The sequence below is a fragment of the Trichomycterus rosablanca genome, chromosome 12, assembly GCF_030014385.1.
Source record: "Trichomycterus rosablanca isolate fTriRos1 chromosome 12, fTriRos1.hap1, whole genome shotgun sequence".
Classification (NCBI taxonomy): Eukaryota; Metazoa; Chordata; class Actinopteri; order Siluriformes; family Trichomycteridae; genus Trichomycterus; species Trichomycterus rosablanca.
The window spans coordinates 27,851,024-27,870,312 of NC_085999.1; the positions used below are offsets into that span (position 1 = coordinate 27,851,024).

Consider the following 19,289-nt stretch of genomic DNA (forward strand, 5'->3'; position numbering starts at 1 on the left):
ATCAGTTCCACCCTTCCAAATGCTTGTTAGACCGACTGAGCACAAATTCTAAATTCTTGAGCAAGCCGTGCCAGAAAAGTGAACATTAAATTCCACTCATGGTTCCGGAACATGTTCACATAATTCAAGCAATGCACTATTATACAAAACTCAAACACATTTTTTTATTCGATTCCTGTTTTGCAGGAAGTCTCGTAAAGACTCTTTGAAGTCTCCTAAACTGAGTTTGCTTTTCTGACCTTCAGTGGACTGATATCATACAGCAGTGGATCAATATTACAGAGGCTCATTCATGCCAACAAGCACTTCTACCAAGTATAATCGTTATGCTTTCACAACCATCTGCAGCTAACAGTGTTTAGCCGGTTCAGTGTATGCCTTGTTCATTCAACTCTGGTGTCCAGTAAGACGTCGATGTTTTATTGACCCGTTTGTACACTGGCGTAATGTCAACCAGTCTTCTTGTATACAGTGCCCAGCCGGACCTTCAGGTTTTTGTGCTGCACTTTTGTGCTACGTCTGCTGCTACTAGATGCAAACACTGCTCCTCGGGCATCACCTTGCTTATTCGGGCGTCCTCTGTAACCTAAGCACGCCGGCTCTGTAGCTTTTAGCTAAAAATACCCGGAGGCATGATGCATTCCACTTCACTTTAGCACAAGTCTGATATTAAACCGCTTCGTAATCTGCTTTAGGTTTTTCTCGGCGTCTATTTCAGGGGCTTTTCTTGCAATTTTTGCTAAAATGGATTTAAAATTGCTGGTGCTTTTACCTGCCGTCTTGCTAATAACAGAATAACGGACACTACAGAATTGGATTTTGCACACCTCTGTGAACTGGTGGATTAATGGAACGGATGTATTTGTAGTGCATTTGCCGTTGTTAATGGAGTGTACGTATAGAAACCTTTTTTTTTTCCCAGACATGCTTGTGTAACTGTGGATCAAATAAGCTAATTTATTCATCCTCAGCCTTAAGATATTCTTGGGAATATTTCCACATTTGTGCAATATTGTTTATTGATTGAGACACTGGGCTTAATTTACTCACTGGATTTAATTTAATTAACTTTTAAATTTAATATTTGTTGTTTTTCTTACATCACATTTTTTTCTGATACAAAATTGACAGACTAGAACTTCAAACAAGTACCAAAAACAATCACATTTCTATTAACACTGGTAGCAGGATAGATCACCTGCTCATTCATGTTACCATCCTCTAGTCATGTGGCAGCAGTGCAATGTACACTAATCAGCCATAACATTATGACCACCTCCTTGTTTCTGCTCCCACTGTCCATTGTATCAGCTCCACTTACCATATAGGAGCACTTTGTAGTTCTACAATTACTGACTGTAGTCCATCTGTTTTTCTGCATGCTTTGTTAGCCCCCTTTCATGCTGTTCTTCAATGTTCAGGACCACTACAGAGCAGGTATTATTTGGGTGGTGGATCATTCTCAGCACTGCAGTGACAATTACATGGTGGTGGTGTGTTAGTGTGTGTTGTGCTGGTACGAGTGGATAAGACACAACAATGCTGATGGAGTTTTTAAACACCTTACTTACCCTGCTGGACTGAGAATAGTCTACCAACCAAAAATATCCAGTCAACAGTGCCCTGTGGGTAGTGTCCTGTGACCACTGATGAAGGTCTAGAAGATGACCAACTCAGACAGCAGCAATAGATGAGCAATCGTCTCTGACTTTACATCTACAAGGTGGACCAACTATGTAGGAGTGTCTAATAGAGTGGACAGTGAGTGGACACTGTATTTAAAAACTCCAGCAGCACTGCTGTGTTTGAGCCACTCATACCAGCACAACACACACTAACACACCACCACCATGTCAGTGTTACTGCAGTGCTGAGAATGATCCACCACCCAAATAATACCTGCTCTGTGGTGGTCCTGACCATTGAAGAACAGGGTGAAAGCAGGCTAAAAGAGTATGTAAAGAAACAGATGGACTACAGTTAGTAATTGTAGAGCTACAAAATACTTCTATATGGTAAGTGGAGCTAATAAAATGTGAGTGTAGAAACAAGAAGGTGGTTTTAATATTGTGGCTTATCAGTGTATAAAACCATAGACACATGTCAAGAGCATGAATCCACAACACGATAAAGTGTGTAAGAAATAAGCGACTATTATTGTGACTTAAAAGCATCTAGGAGCAATCATGCCTCTGAGTTGGGACATGAAGAAAATGACCTATCTTTGTTGCGTAAATTAACCGTCTCTAGAAAAAAGACACAGACTGTGCATTGAAAGCTTTATAAAATGGGTTTTCAGGGCCAGTCAATTGCACATGAAGTGAAGACAAGTGGGAATTATGCCATGAATTGGCTGGAGTGGTTTAAAGCAGGCCACATCTGGACTCAGCAGTAAAGATGTGTTACAGTTTAATGATTGACTGAACCTGGGTTTGGGATATGCTAAAAGACCACTACCTACTGGAATGCACAGTATCACAGACATGTTGGACTATTATGTTCAGCCATCCAAATTTAGTGACTATATACTGGTGGACACCCTTCAGCCAGCAAGAGGGTGGCACGGTGGCTCGGTGGGTAGCGCTGTCGCCTCACAGCAGGAACATCCAGGTCCTTTTTGTGTGAGGTTTTTATGTTATTCCCATGTCTGCGTGGGTTTCCTCTGGGAGATCCGATTTCCTCCCACAGTCCAAAGCCATGCAAGTGAGGTGAATTGGAGACATCATTAAAAAGTTCCACATTTTACATTTAACGTCTTTTCTGAACCAGAAATCAATCCAGGGATGTGCAGGTGGCGCAGTGGAATAATCCGCCAGCACAGCACCGCTGGGACTCTAAACCCTCCGAGTTTGAATGTCAGCTCTGCTACCAATCGGCTTGGCAGACACAACTGGCAGTGCTTGAGGCAGACAAAATTGGCCACCAATCTGCTGGGTGGGAAAAGACTGAACTAAAAAGGGGGTGGGATGTTCGACGCTGTGTAAAGACCTTGGTTAGTAGCCTGAGGTGCCTGTACAGAAGTAGGGGAACACGGAGATCAGTGCGTGACTCTTCATGCACAAGAAGTATGGGCAAATAAGAAGGGGGTTGGAAGACTGCACACATGTCGGAGAAAGCCACCCCATCGCGGTCTCCAGCATTGGAAGACCAATTAGCTTTGCTAAATTGGTAGAAAAAGATGGAAAATGCATAAAAATAGTAAAAGGAACTCAACCCCTTTCAGCTTTACCCATCGGCTTCTCCTCTGAAGCTTCACTGACTGTGTTATTGCTTATGAGCCACCAGTGCATCATTTTATGCTCTACTGGCAGTATTTTTTGCCAAATCGAAGTAGAAATATCACAGCAGTAATTAAACCATCACCTGAAACATTATCTGGCACATAGTTGACTCCCGCTATAGCAGCTAATGGCTTTAAGATGTGTCACGTTGTACAAGGAAGCCTCATAAAGCCCTGCAGGAGTCTATGGCAGAAAGCTCTGCTTCATGAAATAATATATGCGGCACTAAAAGGCTGGTAATTGTGAAATTTAAGTGGCCGGAGATGAACAAGCTATTAATCAAACTGTCTGGGGGGAAGCTCACTGAGCTACGCACTAGGTGCTTTTCCCCTCCTCCGGCAAAGGAAAAAAAGTTCACTAGGGCTCATTTTGATATTCAAATTGTACCACGATTCACATGGAAATGTCAGCAGGTCAAACGCATCAAATCTTTGTTTTCTGAAAGCAAATCAGGTTATGTTAGATGATTGACCTGTGATTTGTGGCTGAATGGTGGTTGTTTTGTATTTGTATTAATGAAAGTGAAAGAGAGGTTTGTTAAAGCTTATACAGATAAACTATATGGCCAAATGTATGTGGACACTGGTTGACCTTTAGTGTTTCAACCACACTACTGTATCAAAACAAGCCCATCTTTATAAAGACTTGTAGTGAAGTAGGTCAGTGGCTCGTAGGATGCCACCTATGTCACATGTTCTGGACAATTTAAGACTTTTTTTCCCATTTTTACTTTAGCATTTTCTCCCTTTTTCTCCTGATTTTACCATAGCCAATTAGTCTTCAGCTGCTGGGGATCACGATCGTGTCCGAGGAGGGTGTATTCGCCTGCCCCATGCTCCCTCCGACCCCTTCTTATTCACATGTGAGGCCAGTCTCCCACATGCACCAATCTCCATGCTCCTCCACTTACTGTATGTACTGGCGCCTCGGGCTGCTAACCAGGGTTCTTACACAGTGTTGAAAACCCCATCCACTTACTAGTCCGGTCTTTCCCCACCCAGCAGACTGGTGGCCAATTTTGCCTGCTGCAGGCACTGCCAATTGTGCCTGCTAGGGGGCAAAGAGTCAAAAAATAGTTGCCAGTGTGAACTGCATCAAGCATTAAAGGCTAAAGCCTGTCACCTATCCCTTGTTCCATCATTTACTATAGAGTTCCAAACTGCCTGTAGAAGCAGTTGTCTTGTTGACACTAGCCTGAAGTCCCAATGTACAGAATAAAACGTTCAGGTACACACTTTAATCAGGAGAAAAAAATCTAAATTGGTAAATTCTAATTTAAATCTAATTAAACAAGGTGAGTAAGGATATAAATTAAAGTTAAATAGATGGATAATAAATGTAATATCTGTATCTGATTACATTTAGTCTCTGAGTGTCTTAAGAAGCAACATCAGCTTAGCAACAGTAATTAGAAGAATCATCAATTGGTTTTCAATGGCTTGCTAGGGTTAAAGTAGACAATGGCAAGGGTTTGATAGAGTAGTACAAAGCCCAAGTCTTTATCATGATCAGATCTATGCTTGGAAAAGCAAATGAAGTTTGGTGGTCAGTTTCTGATAATTTTGACAATCTAGAGAAGCACTACTTTCTGCTTTTATCTCAGCCGTTTGGGAAAGACTCTTTCCTGCGAGGTGCAATAAAGAATGCTTTGGTGTGGAACAACCTTGGCCTAAAAGACCCCTGACCTCAAGCAACTGAACTTCTTTGGAATAAATGGAAAAGCCAACTGCAAGCCAGGTTACAGTACCCAACATTAGTACCCAACCCACTAAAGCTGAATTGAAGCAGAGCTCTCTAAGGCTGCACACAAGCTGCCACTTCGTTCAGCACATTATCATAGTGAGAAAATGAGACGAATCTGCATTTGTGTGGAATACCCGTCAAATCCACTCTGAAAGTGTTCACATGTATCTGTGTTTAGCTGGATTTTCCTCACTGTTTCACTTTTAAACTTGTGTTATAGCTCGGGGTGCTGAGAAATTGTGAGAATCAGCTTTTCAAAGAGTCGCTTATCATTAAAAAAAAACCCAATGTGGTTTAATGCATTTATAGAACGACACAGGAACACTAAACCTCTCTTAATTATTACTGCTTATAAGTTCTCTTCACTAATGAAATTCTTTGTTTGTTGTTTTGGTACAATAAGTCACGTTTTGTTTATGTCGAGTTGTTCGTACTACCTGAGTTGCTTTTATTATGTCATATCAAACAGTTTGTCTCATTGGATGCACTTTGGAAAGGTCAGTGGCAACCAGGTGAACTCTGAGCACCACGGCAATTCTGTTTGGGGCACCACCACACTTCATAGGAAACAATAACACAGCTGGCGCAAAAGCTGCCGCTTCTCATGTGAATGCACCCTAAGAGTGTTTGCCAACTTCAACTGAACACCTGTAAAATCAGAAAATCTTCCCTAGACCATATATGACTGTTGTATGTTTCCATAAACATCCATTAGTTGGTTTAAATGTATTTTAATGTCAGTTTTATTATCATAAACGATCAAAATCTTGATTTTAAGATTTATTCAAGACCTCTACAATGTCAACAAGTGAACGACTTAAATGATCATCAAGCCATTTAATAGATGACTTGGAACTATCTCAGTCTTTCAGAACAAGGCCACTTTTAATGCAGTCATTTACAGGGAAGCAGATATCATTGAATGCTGCCATCTTCACTCAGTCTCTAAATCGGCTTTTGGAATTTTCAAGGCAGAAAGACATGAGCAAACAGAGATGCTGTTTTCTTCCTCGAACTGTTTTATTGCAATGGAGATTAGATTTCACAGGTAAATAATGCTTGCATTACATCCAAAGTGGTCTGCGTGATGAGCCATCATAACTTCTCTCCCGCTGAGCATTTTGTTTAACAGCTTTATCTGCTGCGTTGTGTGTCTGACGTCGTCCATTTTTCTTTTTCAGGTGTCTGCCGAATTTCTGTGAAAACGGCGGCCGCTGCTCTCAGATGTGGTCCGAGTTTTACTGCGACTGCACGGAGACGGGATACAGTGGGGCCACGTGTCATAACTGTAGGTGTACCTCAAGTATCGATGCAATTACAAATGTCAGTTATGAACGCCTGTTAACATGAATGATGTGGATGCCGAATTGGACAAGACTAAAGTCAGATGAATTGGTCATCACTGTTGGAATGAGAATAGTCCACCAACCAAATATATCCAGCCAACAGTGCCCCGTGGGCAGCGTCTTGTGACCACTGATGAAGGTCTAGAATATGACAGCTCAAACAGCAGCAATAGATCAGCGATCGTCTCTGACTTTACATCTACAAGGTTGACCAACTAGGTAGGAATGTCTAATAGAGTGGACAGTGAGTGGACACTGTATTTAAAAAAACTCCAGCAGCACTGCCGTGTCTGATCCACTCATACCAGCACAACACACACACTTTAATCAGGGAAAAGGTTGCTGGCCATGCAAGACTAGAGATCCACTACAGATCCACTGCCGCCGTAAAAAAATGTACCAATTTAGTACAGGACTGATGACAGGACTGTGCTGTAAAAGCTTCCTGCTTTTGATCACAATTTATTATATACAATCTTTCTCATTTGCAGTCATTTCATGATCATGAGTGACCTGGATTTTCAAAAAGACTCCAGAGCCAAGTACATGACATGTAAATGTAGAAAATGTACAAGGTAATTTTTTTTTATTGCAAAAAAATACATTGCTAAGCTACTGTGTGTAGACAGACAGACAGACAGACAGACAGACAGACAGATATAATGTATAGTATTGCTATTATTGTTGTATTTATTGTTATTATTATTATTACATTTATTGCTGCATATTTGTATGTATTGTTATACTTGTATGCATATCCTATACACCAACGAGGCATAACATTATGACCACTAAAAGGTGAAGTGAATAACACTGATTATCTCTTCATCACGGCACCTGTTAGTGGGTGGGATATATTAGGCAGCAAGTGAACATTTTATCCTCCAAGTTGATGTGTTAGAAGCAGGAAAAATGGGCAAGCGTAAGGATTTGAGCGAGTTTGACAAATTGTGATGGCTAGACGACTGGGTCAGAGCATCTCCAAAACTGCAGCTCTTGTGGGGTGTTCCTGGTCTGCAGTGGTCAGTATCTTTTAAAAGTGGTCCAAGGAAGGAACAGTGGTAAACCAGCGACAGGGTCATGGGTGCCAAGGCTCATTGATGCACGTGGGGAGTGAAGGCTGGCCCGTGTGGTCCGATCCAACAGACGAGCTACTGTAGCTCAGATTGCTGAAGAAGTTAATGCTGGTTCTGATAGAAAGGTGTCAGAATACACAGTGCATCGCAGTTTGTTGTGTATGGGGCTGCATAGCCGCAGACCAGTCAGGGTGCCCATGCTGACCCCTGTCCAACATCGGAAGCGCCAACAGTGGGCACGTGAACATCAGAACTGGACCATAGAGCAATGGAAGAAGGTGGCCTGGTCTGATTAATAACGTTTTCTTTTACATCACCGGGTGGCCAGGTGTGTGTGTGTCGCTTACCTGGGGAACTCATGGCACAAGGATGCACTATGGGAAGGCAAGCCGGCGGAGGCAGTGTGATGCTTTGGGCAATGTTCTGCTGGGAAACCTTGGGTCCCGCCATCCATATGGATGTTACTTTGACACGTACCTTCTACCTAAGCGTTGTTGCAGACCATGTACACTCTCTCATGGAATCGGTATTCCCTGATAGCTGTGGCCTCTTTCAGCATGATAATGCGCCCTGCCACAAAGCAAAAATGCTTCAGGAATGGTTTGAGGAGCACAATAACGGGTTTGAGGTGTTGACTTGACCTCCAAATTCCCCAGATCTTAATCCAATCTAGCATCTGTGGGATGTGCTGGACAAACAAGTCCGATTCATGGAGGCCCCACCTCACAACTTGCAGGAGTTAAAGGATCTGCTGCTAACATCTTGGTGTCAGATAGCACAGCACACCTTCAGGGGTCTAGTGGAGTCCATTCCTTGATGGGTCAGGGCTGTTTTGGCAGCAAAAGGGGGATGTTATAATACATTATAGTATATGCTTACATACATATACATACAGTACAAATCTTCAAAATAATGATAATAATATGGCAATAATAATAATAATAACTATAAGTAACAAAAATCTAGGTGTTTAGAAAATAAAGTGACAGCAAGTTCTAGGAAAGATCATATCAATCTTTTTCTCTGTAGGCAAACAAATATAAAAATAATTTAAAAATAAATAATAAAATAAAAAGCACAAACAGAATGTCGGCTCAGAGAGACAGCTCTGACCTTTTATCCAGCCCATAACAAAATGCTCCAACATGAATTCAAGACTCCACAACTTCTTTGTTCTTAACCTGAAATGTCTTGGATGCTTTGTTGAATTCTCAACCAACCAGCCCCCCTGTTTTTTTCTTCACTCTTTAGCTGTCTTTGAATCCTCATGTGAAGCCTACAGGCTGGCAGGAAGCACCTCAGGCTACTTCTCTATCGATCCGGATGGGAGTGGCCCTCTGGGTCCGGTTCAAGTGTACTGCAATATAACAGGTAAGCTGTTCACCATGGGACATGTTAAACATCAGAGCTGAACTACTGTGTACGGTTATTACATACAAGATTATACTACATATGCTCAAATGTAAATGGACACCCTTTTTATGCCAAGAGGTGTAAACAAAAATATATATACAATAAAGCTTGACTGTGACCATTTGCATAAGACTGGTTGGCTAGTGTGGTATGACATAGTGGAACCCTGGATTTGTCTTTTTTTTTTCAGAGGACAAAGTGTGGACCGTGGTTCACCACAACAGCACGGATCCAGTGAGAGTTCAAGGATCTTCACCCAGCAAACCCTTCAAAGCAAATTTTGACTACGGCGCCTCACCTGAACAACTCAAAGCCATCGTGTCCCAGTCGGAGTACTGTCAACAGTCAGTTACCTACAAGTGCAAGAGGTCCCGACTCTTCAATACATGGGGTGAGTCTAAGGGTGCGAAGTTTATAAATCGAACTTATTTATCGAGCTTATAAATCAATGCTATCTTTGATTGAAGACCATGTCCTGTGAGCTCTTTTGCCAGTGTAATGCCCTCATTTGTCTTTATTATAATTAATTTAAAAATTAACAGTGCTCACGTGGCGCAGTGGTAAAACACGAACTTGTCGGTTCAAAACTCAGCTCTGCTGGCAAGCTGGGCAACCACACGAGCTGTTGCTCAAAGGGGTGTCGGAGGGGATTCCTCATAACTGATGCAATTACAACCTATGCTGGCTGATTGATGGCACCTACACAGAGACGGGGGATAATGTGATCAGGATGTGACTCTCCATACACAAGGATGATCCGCATATTAACTCGCCTCGTGAAGGTTAAAAGATGGGACAGTGGTAGCCTAGTGGGTAGAGCTTTGGGCTAGCAACTTAAAAGTTGAGAGTTTGAATCCCAGCTCTGCCATGCAGTTACTGTTGGGCCCTTGAGCATGGCACTTAACCCTCTCTGCGCCAGGGGTGGTGTACAATGGCTGACCTTGCGCTCTGACCCCGCTTCCAAAACAAGCTGGGATATGTGTTGTACTGTACACCTGTATATGTACAGTGTATCACAAAAGTGAGTACACCCCTCACATTTCTGCAAATATTTCATTATATCTTTTCATGGGACAACACTATAGACATGAAACTTGGATATAACTTAGAGTAGTCAGTGTACAGCTTGTATAGCAGTGTAGATTTACTGTCTTCTGAAAATAACTCAACACACAGCCATTAATGTCTAAATAGCTGGCAACATAAGTGAGTACACCCCACAGTGAACATGTCCAAATTGTGCCCAAATGTGTCGTTGTCCCTCCCTGGTGTCATGTGTCAAGGTCCCAGGTGTAAATGGGGAGCAGGGCTGTTAAATTTGGTGTTTTGGGTACAATTCTCTCATACTGGCCACTGGATATTCAACATGGCACCTCATGGCAAAGAACTCTCTGAGGATGTGAGAAATAGAATTGTTGCTCTCCACAAAGATGGCCTGGGCTATAAGAAGATTGCTAACACCCTGAAACTGAGCTACAGCATGGTGGCCAAGGTCATACAGCGGTTTTCCAGGACAGGTTCCACTCGGAACAGGCTTCGCCAGGGTCGACCAAAGAAGTTGAGTCCACGTGTTCGGCGTCATATCCAGAGGTTGGCTTTAAAAAATAGACACATGAGTGCTGCCAGCATTGCTGCAGAGGTTGAAGACGTGGGAGGTCAGCCTGTCAGTGCTCAGACCATACACCGCACACTGCATCAACTCGGTCTGCATGGTCGTCATCCCAGAAGGAAGCTGACGCACAAGAAAGCCCGCAAACAGTTTGCTGAAGACAAGCAGTCCAAGAACATGGATTACTGGAATGCCCTGTGGTCTGACGAGACCAAGATAAACTTGTTTGGCTCAGATGGTGTCCAGCATGTGTTGCAGCGCCCTGGTGAGAAGTACCAGGACAACTGTATCTTGCCTACAGTCAAGCATGGTGGTGGTAGCATCATGGTCTTGGGCTGCATGAGTGTTGCTGGCACTGGGGAGCTGCAGTTCATTGAGGGAAACATGAATTCCAACATGTACTATGACATTCTGAAACAGAGCATGATCCCCTCCCTTCGAAAACTGGGCCTCATGGCAGTTTTCCAACAGGATAACGACCCCAAACACCACCTCCAAGATGACAACTGCCTTGCTGAGGAAGCTGAAGGTGAAGGTGATGGACTAAACCCAATTGAGCACCTGTGGCGCATCCTCAAGTGGAAGGTGGAGGAGTTCAAGGTGTCTAACATCCACCAGCTCCGTGATGTCATCATGGAGGAGTGGAAGAGGATTCCAGTAGCAACCTGTGCAGCTCTGGTGAATTCCATGCCCAGGAGGGTTAAGGCAGTGCTGGATAATAATGGTGGTCACACAAAATATTGACACTTTGGGCACAATTTGGACATGTTCACTGTGGGGTGTACTCACTTATGTTGCCAGCCATTTAGACATTAATGGCTGTGTGTTGAGTTATTTTCAGAAGACAGTAAATCTACACTGCTATACAAGTTGTACACTGACTACTCTAAGTTATATCCAAGTTTTAGTTCTATAGTGTTGTCCCATGAAAAGATATAATGAAATATTTGCAGAAATGTGAGGGGTGTACTCACTTTTGTGATACACTGTATATATGACAAAGGCATTCTTCTAAAAAAAAGATGCAGTTGGCTGCTGCACATGTGTCAGAGGGGGTGTGTGTTAGTCACCGCTCTTCTCAGTCAGAGTGGAGGTCAACATCAGTAGAGAGGAACCGTAACGCAATCGGGTAATTGGATAATGTACTATAGTTTTGCTTTAAGTATACCATTTAAAATCCTAACTGCTGAATCCAACTTCACTGTGTAACCTTTATTTTTTAATTGTTTATAATTTTCACATCATTTAATCACTCTGCTCAGCTCTTGCCAAGAAAAATATCCAGAATGATTGTACAGTAGGGATTATCCTTACCCTTGGAGAGTGTTCAAAAGAATACTTACTTAATCATTTTATATCGATCTTTCTGATGTTTCCTTTCAATGAGATGTTATTAAAGCAGACTGTGCACTTCTGTAGTCCACAGACCCAATTAAGATTTTAAGAACTCTTTTATAATGTGCAAATGCTGCTAGTAATTGAATACAATAATGCTGATCCAACAAGGTAATGCACCTACATTAACTTTTAGCCAGAAAGAAATTATATTACTTTATTATTATTTGAAAGCAACCAAAACATTAACCTATATAATTAAGCATAATACAAACCAATGGAACCGTGTAGTACTGCAGGTTTCTAAGCCTTTTTTTGGCAAGTGACCCCACCATGTGGATATTTTATTTATTCTTACAATAAAGGCAATAATTTTATTATAATAATTGCTTACATACACTGATCAGCCATAACATTAAAACCACCTCCTTGTTTATACACTCACTGTCATTTTATCAGCTCCACTTACCATATAGAAGCACTTTGTAGTTCTACAATTACTGACTGTAGTTCATCTGTTTCTCGACATACTTTTTAAACCTGCTTTCACCCTGTTCTTCAATGGTCAGGATCCCCACAGGACCACCACAGACCAGGTAGTATTTAGGTGGTCAATCATTCTTAGCACTGCAGTGACAATGACATGGTGGTGGTGTATTAGTGTGTGTTGTGCTGGTATGAGTGGATCAGACACAGCAGTGCTGCTGGAGTTTTTAAATACTGTGGTCCACCAGTTGGTCCACCTTGTAGATGTAAAGTCAGAGACGATCGCTCATCTATTGCTGCTGTTTGAGTTGGTCATCTTCTAGACCTTAATCAGTGGACACAGGACGCTGCCCACAGGGTTTTGGTTGGTGGACTATTCTCAGTCCAGCAGTGACAGTGAGGTGTTAAAAACTTCATCAGCGCTTCATCAGTGTCTTATCCACTCATACCAGCACAACACACACTAACACACCACCACCATGTCAGTGTCACCTCAGTGCTAAGAATGATCCACCAGCCAAATAACACCTGCTCTGTGGTGGTCCTGAGAGAGTCCTGACCATTGAAGAACAGCATGAAAGGGGGCTAACAAAGCATACAGAGAAACAGATGGACTACAGTCCAGTCAGTAATTGTAGAGCTACAAAGTGCTTCTATATGGTAAGTGGAGCTGATAAAATGGACAGTGTGTGTAGAAACAAGGAGGTGGTTTTAATGTTATGGATGATCAGCGTATATAAGCATACAAGCTTGGCTCGGTGGGTAGCACTGTCACTTCATAGCAAGAAGGTCCTGGGTTCGATTCCCAGATGGAGCGGTCTGGGTCCTTTCTTTGTGGAGTTTGCATAGTCAGCGTGGGTTTCCTCCAGGTGCTCCAGTTTCCTCCCATAGTCCAAAGACATGCAGTCAGGTTAATTGGAGACACACAATTGCCCCTAGATATGTGTGTGTGTGTGTGTGTGTGTGTGTGTGTGTGTGTGTGTGTGTGTGAGACGGTGTTTGCTCTGTGATGGACTGGCAACCTGTCCAGGGTGTTTCCTAGTGATTTGTACCCACCGCGACCCTGAATCGGGAGTATTAATGAATGAATGAATAAAAAGTTTTACTATTGCTATTATTATTGTAAGCACAACTCAAACACTACACATTTCTATTACTGCATGTGCAAGTCAGCAATAAAAAAGTAAAACATCACAAGGGTAATATTTCTGCATTAAGCTAAACAGAAATGAACATAATAAATATGTTATAACCATTCCAGTGCAGGGTGGGGACTCGAATCTGATTGTTACTATCTTTAATTCCAAAGAACTTGCTCCAACTTTAATAGTCTGAATGTAGAATGTTCACTGTTTATCAATAAATAAATAAAGAAACAAATAAAGCATACAAAATAGCTTCTGGTAACAAAGTTTTATGAGGGATCTTCAAAAAGTTTCTACACTTTTATATTTTATTGGAAACAGTGAGGGCGGAAGGAGTAGTAATTGGTCATGTCTGAGAGACTAAAAAGAGCCTATAGTCTGGATTTAGCGCCGTCTGATTTCCACCTTTTTGGACGCTCAAAGAAGCTTTAAGGGGAAGAAGATTTTCATGTGATGATGTGAAAGTAGCGGTGCATCAGTGGCTACACGCTCAACCAAAAACATTTTTTGCTGATGGCATTAAAAAGTTGGTACGATGCTGGAAAAAAAACGCATCGTAAGGTGATGATGTAGAAAACTGATGTCATTTGTTTTTTAAATTCTTAATAAACAGCGATAAAAAGGGTGAGGAAACTTTTTGAAGAACCCTCATAATAATCAATGATTTCACCTTTAGTGTTCAACTGTAGCCTTCAGCTTTATGGAACTTAAGAGTGTAAGCCAATAAAAAACAAGTACAGGTTAAGGTCTTTTCTTTCTGACAGAAAAGGAGAACAGAATTTATAGGGATAAATAATAAAGGGCAGTAACACCAGACAAGCAAGCCACACATTAATCACAAACAAAAGGTTGAGAGTTTGAGTCCCAGCTCTGCCATGCAGCCACTGTTGGGCCCTTGAGCAAGGCTCTTAACGCTCTCTGCTCCAGAGGTGCCGTACAATGGCTGACCCTATGCTCTGACCCCAGCTTCCAAACAAGCTGGAATATGCGAAGAAAGAATTTCGTTGTACTGTACACCTGTATATGTATATATGACAGATGAAGGCTTTCTATTCTATTTTATTCTAATTAGGTTTTATTCAGCCTTTATTCCCTCAGACACGGGCAAGTTTGTCAGTAGAAGCCCGACCAGGCTGGTGGTGCCGCTGGGACTTGACTTGGGTCTCCATGGTGGTGGACTAGATAAAAGCATTTAAAAAATGGATTTTAATTAAACAGACTTTATTGCTACAAAAACTTCGAAGCACTTTTGCTCTTTGCTCTAAGCTAATGAAGCTGAAAAACATATTTAATAAAAACAATTATTTTTATGGTATTAAATATTTGAAATTTATTTCTATAATATGGTTACCGGTTGATATTTCTCTTGAGCATTCATAATCCATATTGATCTTTAAACAAAGTCCTTTGCAAGCTCTCTGAGCTAAACATAAAAAAGCAGATTTCTTTATTTATTTTTCTTATCTAAGACAGCACAAGAAGAGAATCAGACATACCATTTCCATTATTTAAAACAGGATGTAGCTCGGCTCCTCAGAGGCAGTATCATGCCACAGCAGATAATAAGACTTTGATTTTGCAACCATTAAAAAAAAATCTCTTTTTGTTGTATTCCAGTTCACTAGACTTGAAAGAAAACATAATTAGCCTTTGTTCTGTGACACCACACAAAGCGTCTCTCCATTTATCATTCTCTGATACTCATTAGGTCTGAGAAACAAAACATTGGCTTCATTTTGTGCTGGTATTTTTTTTCTGACACGTTATTGTACCTGGTACCTGCTTTCTATACTCCTTTTGAATTTTGATTCCATTCTCTAAGCTCTGGCAAGCTACTACAGTTTAGGTCTCTTTGCGAAAACTGTGTAACCACTGGATGGAAGAAGCTAATCCATTTTGGTGTAGAAAGCAAGAAGCTAAGCATTTTAGCTGTGGAGAATTGTCAGCTCTTTCAATGTCAACTAAAAGTATGTGGACAACTAAAAATAAGCTTGTTGGACACACTATACTACAAGACAAGGCATTAAAATAATGTCCCCCCCCTGTCAAAACAGCATTTGTGAGGTCAGGCGCTGATGTTGAACAAGAAGGTTAATCACAATTAATGAACTATTTTTTATTTGATTTTTTTCCTCCCAATTTAGTTATGTCCAATTACCTGATTGCATTTTCCTTCCTCTACTGATGCTGACCTCCACTCCTGATCAAGGAGAGCTTTGACTAACACACGCCCCCTCTGACTGCATCTTTTCACTACACAAGGCAAATTCATATGGAGCTCAGTCTCACATATGGAGTCACACACTAGTCCCTACTATCCCTTGTCTCTGTACAAACGGCATTGATCAGCCACCAGAGGTCTTAATTGCATCAGTTATGAGGACTCCAACCCAATGACTGTAGCTAATCATTTTTTATGTAGGCACCAGCCTTCTGGCAGCAGAGCAAGGTGGGATTCCAATCCACGAAGGTCTGGTGTATTTGTAGGCTTTAATTCCAACCAATTAAAAGCTCTATCTAATACAACTGAGCAGTGATTTGAGGGAGGAAAAAAAACTATTTAATTAAACATTATTATTATTATTATTATTATTATTATTATTATTATATCATATTATTATATCATTATTGTATTATTATTATTATTATTATTATTATTATTAATATATCATCATATTATTATATCATTATTGTATTATAATTGTTATTATTATTATTATTATTATTATAATTATTATTATTAGGTTTAACACCACTAAAATGAAGTGTTAGCCAAATGTGTTACCCTATAACAGAAAAACAATTTCCAATCCTATTATAATTCTCATCCAATTTCCAAATGCAGCTAATTTAATCTGTTTGCTTAAGACTATTTTTCATTTCACCAAGAAAAAAACAGAAATGCAAATGGATAAAACTCTTCATCTGCAGTCATGCAGATAAAAAAAAAACACTCCTGTGCTTCTCTGTTCAATAATATTTATAGGCTCCATCCCTCTTTGATTTTTAATCTGGCAAAGTCCCAGACATCCAATAATTACTGCCCAGAGGAAATTCCATTGGACAATAATGAAGCCTAAGCCAAAGATTTATCGGAGCATGTCATGATTACAGCACTTTATTAAACATTTTCGATTTGGTGTTTTAAATTACCCCATCATTACAGATATCAATCACGTCTTGCTGGCCGCTGAATGTCTGCAGAGTGCTAATTTTACCCTTAAATACACTGCATTTATCATATTTAGAGCTACATGTAAAACTTTCATTTGCGTCGTTCTATTTTGCTATTTTTTATAGAATATATTTTAGAGTAACTCAATTTAAAGAAGTATTAAATAAATAGTACTGTTTATCCCTACGTGCTAAAATATTCATCATGCGTCGAATCTTGCGCAGTCTGTGTCCCAAATGCACAATTAAATAATTTAGAGTTTAGCTGAGAGGGAAGCAGAACATTAATTAAAGATAAAAAAAATGAAGATGTGGAGGAATACTTTATTAATGTGTAAAATCGTACTGTTTATAGGCAGTGGTACAGAAAAATATGGGCTGAGATCAGATTCAATCACTTACATCCCAGTCTCAGAGTAGGCTGGCTTAATTTTCCAAAACCATGGGCATTAATATTGGATTTTGTGCCCAGTCGGTGTCCAGTGGGATTGAGGGGAGGGCTCTGTCCAGGATACTGTTGTTCTAGAATCATTCCCAAACTGTATTAACTCCTTCTAATGTTATAGATGTATGTTTCAGCCACAATAATTGCTAACAGGTGAAATAATTCATTTGTATAAATGAATATACACTGATCAGCCATAACATTAAAACCACCTCCTTGTTTCTAGACTTGCTGTCCATTTTATCAGCTACACTTACCATATAGAAGCACTTTGTAGTTCTACAATTACTAACTGTAGTCCATCTGTTTCTCTGAATGCTTTGTTAGCCCCCTTTCATGCTGTTCTTCAATGGTCAGGACCCCCACAGGACCACCACAGAGCAGGTATTATTTAAGTGGTGGATGATTCTCAGCACTGCAGTGACACTGACATGGTGGTGGTGTGTTAGTGTGTGTTGCGCTGGTATGAGTGGATCAGACACAGCAGCGCTGCTGGAGTTTTTAAATACCGTGTCCACTCACTGTCCACTCTATTAGACACTCCTATCTAGTTGGACGATCGCTCATCTATAGCTGCTGTTTGAGTTGGTCATCTTCTAGACCTTCATCAGTGGTCACAGGACGCTGCCCACGGGGTGCTGTTGGCTGGATATATTTTGGTTGGTGGACTATTCTCAGTCCAGCAGTGACAGTGAGATGTTTAAAAATTCAATCAGCGCTGCTGTGTCTGATCCACTCATACCAGCACAACACACACTAACACGCCACCACCATGTCAGTGTCACTGCAGTGCTGAGAATGATCCACACCTAAATAATACCTGCACTGTGGTGGTCCTGTGGGGGTCCTGACCATTAAAGAACAGGGTGAAAGCAGGCTAAAAAGCATGTAGAGAAACAGATGGACTACAGTCAGTTATTGTAGAACTACAAAGTGCTTCTATATGGTAAGTGGTGTACTTCATAGTCTGGTGAGAAGCTTTTTTGGCAGAGTGGTTGTTGTTATAGCTGAAAAGATCACACATACTGTGCTTATGGTCTGGTGTCCAAACACTTTTGGCAATATATTGTATAATTGATTGTATTGAGGCCATGGCTATAACATCTACACACCTAGAATTAGAAGCGGTGTCAACACGTGTTATGAATCAAAATGCTTTTGTGTTTTTGACGATACAGATGGTGCACCTCTGTCCTGGTGGCTGGAGCGCGGGGGTGAGAGGAGGACCTATTGGGGTGGTTTTCTACCCGGCGTTCAGCAGTGTGCCTGCAGTCTGGAGGAGAACTGCATCGACATGAACTACTTCTGTAACTGCGATGCCGACCGAGACTCATGGTAATAGCAAAGGCAACTTCAATGTGTGCAAATGCAGTGGTTGCTATGAACAAATACTCATTTCTGATTGGCTGGCAGGTGTGCAGTTCTTTGAACAACACAAAATGAGCATAAATAATCCGTCTTTGCTAATATTTACACTTGGCTACATCATAAAGCCCTGGCATTAAGCATGTAAAACGCATGTACAGTGGATTTAGATTCACTTTAGTATACTATATTTACACTGATCAGTGAGTTTCTACACTCACTGTCCATTTTATCAGCTCCACTTATCATAAAGAAGAACTTTGTAGTTTTACAATTACTGACTGTAGTCTGTCTGTTTCACTGCATGCTTTGTTAGCCCCCTTTCATGCTGTTCTTCAATGGTCAGGACCCCCCACATGACCACTACAGAGTAGGTAATATTTGGCTGGTGGATCATTCTCAGCACTGCAGTGACACTGACATGGTGGTGGTATGTTAGTGTGTGTTGTGCTGATATGAGTGGATAAGACACAGCAATGCGGATGGAGTTTTTAAACACCTCACTGTTACTGCTGGACTGAGAATAGTCCACCAACCAAAAATACCCAGCCAACAGCACCCCGTGGGCAGCGTCCTGTGACCACTGAAGGTCTAGAAGATCAGCAAGAAGCAGCAATAGATGAGTGATCGTCTCTGACTTTACATCTACAAGGTGGACCAACTAGGTATGAGTGTCTAATAGAGTGGTCAGTGAGTGGACACGGTATTTAAAAAAATTTACTCATACCAGCACAACACACACTAACGCACCACCACCATGTCACTGCAGTGCTGAGAATGATCCAACACCCAAATAATACCTGCTTTGTAGTGGTCCTGTGGGGGTCCTGACCATTGAAGAACAGGGTGAAAGCAGGCTAAAAAAGTATGT

At 41.2% G+C, this 19,289-nt stretch overlaps 1 protein-coding gene across 1 annotated transcript in view; it reads left to right on the plus strand.

Moving 5' to 3' along the window:
• Nucleotides 1–19,289, plus strand: part of cntnap5a (contactin associated protein family member 5a) — a 190,231-nt gene that overhangs the window by 141,162 nt on the left and 29,780 nt on the right. Inside the window, exons 11-14 of the mRNA XM_063005402.1 lie at nucleotides 6,206–6,312; nucleotides 8,698–8,817; nucleotides 9,050–9,250; nucleotides 18,232–18,388. Coding sequence (XP_062861472.1) covers nucleotides 6,206–6,312; nucleotides 8,698–8,817; nucleotides 9,050–9,250; nucleotides 18,232–18,388 — 585 coding nt within the window. The remainder of the gene's footprint in view (nucleotides 1–6,205; nucleotides 6,313–8,697; nucleotides 8,818–9,049; nucleotides 9,251–18,231; nucleotides 18,389–19,289) is intronic.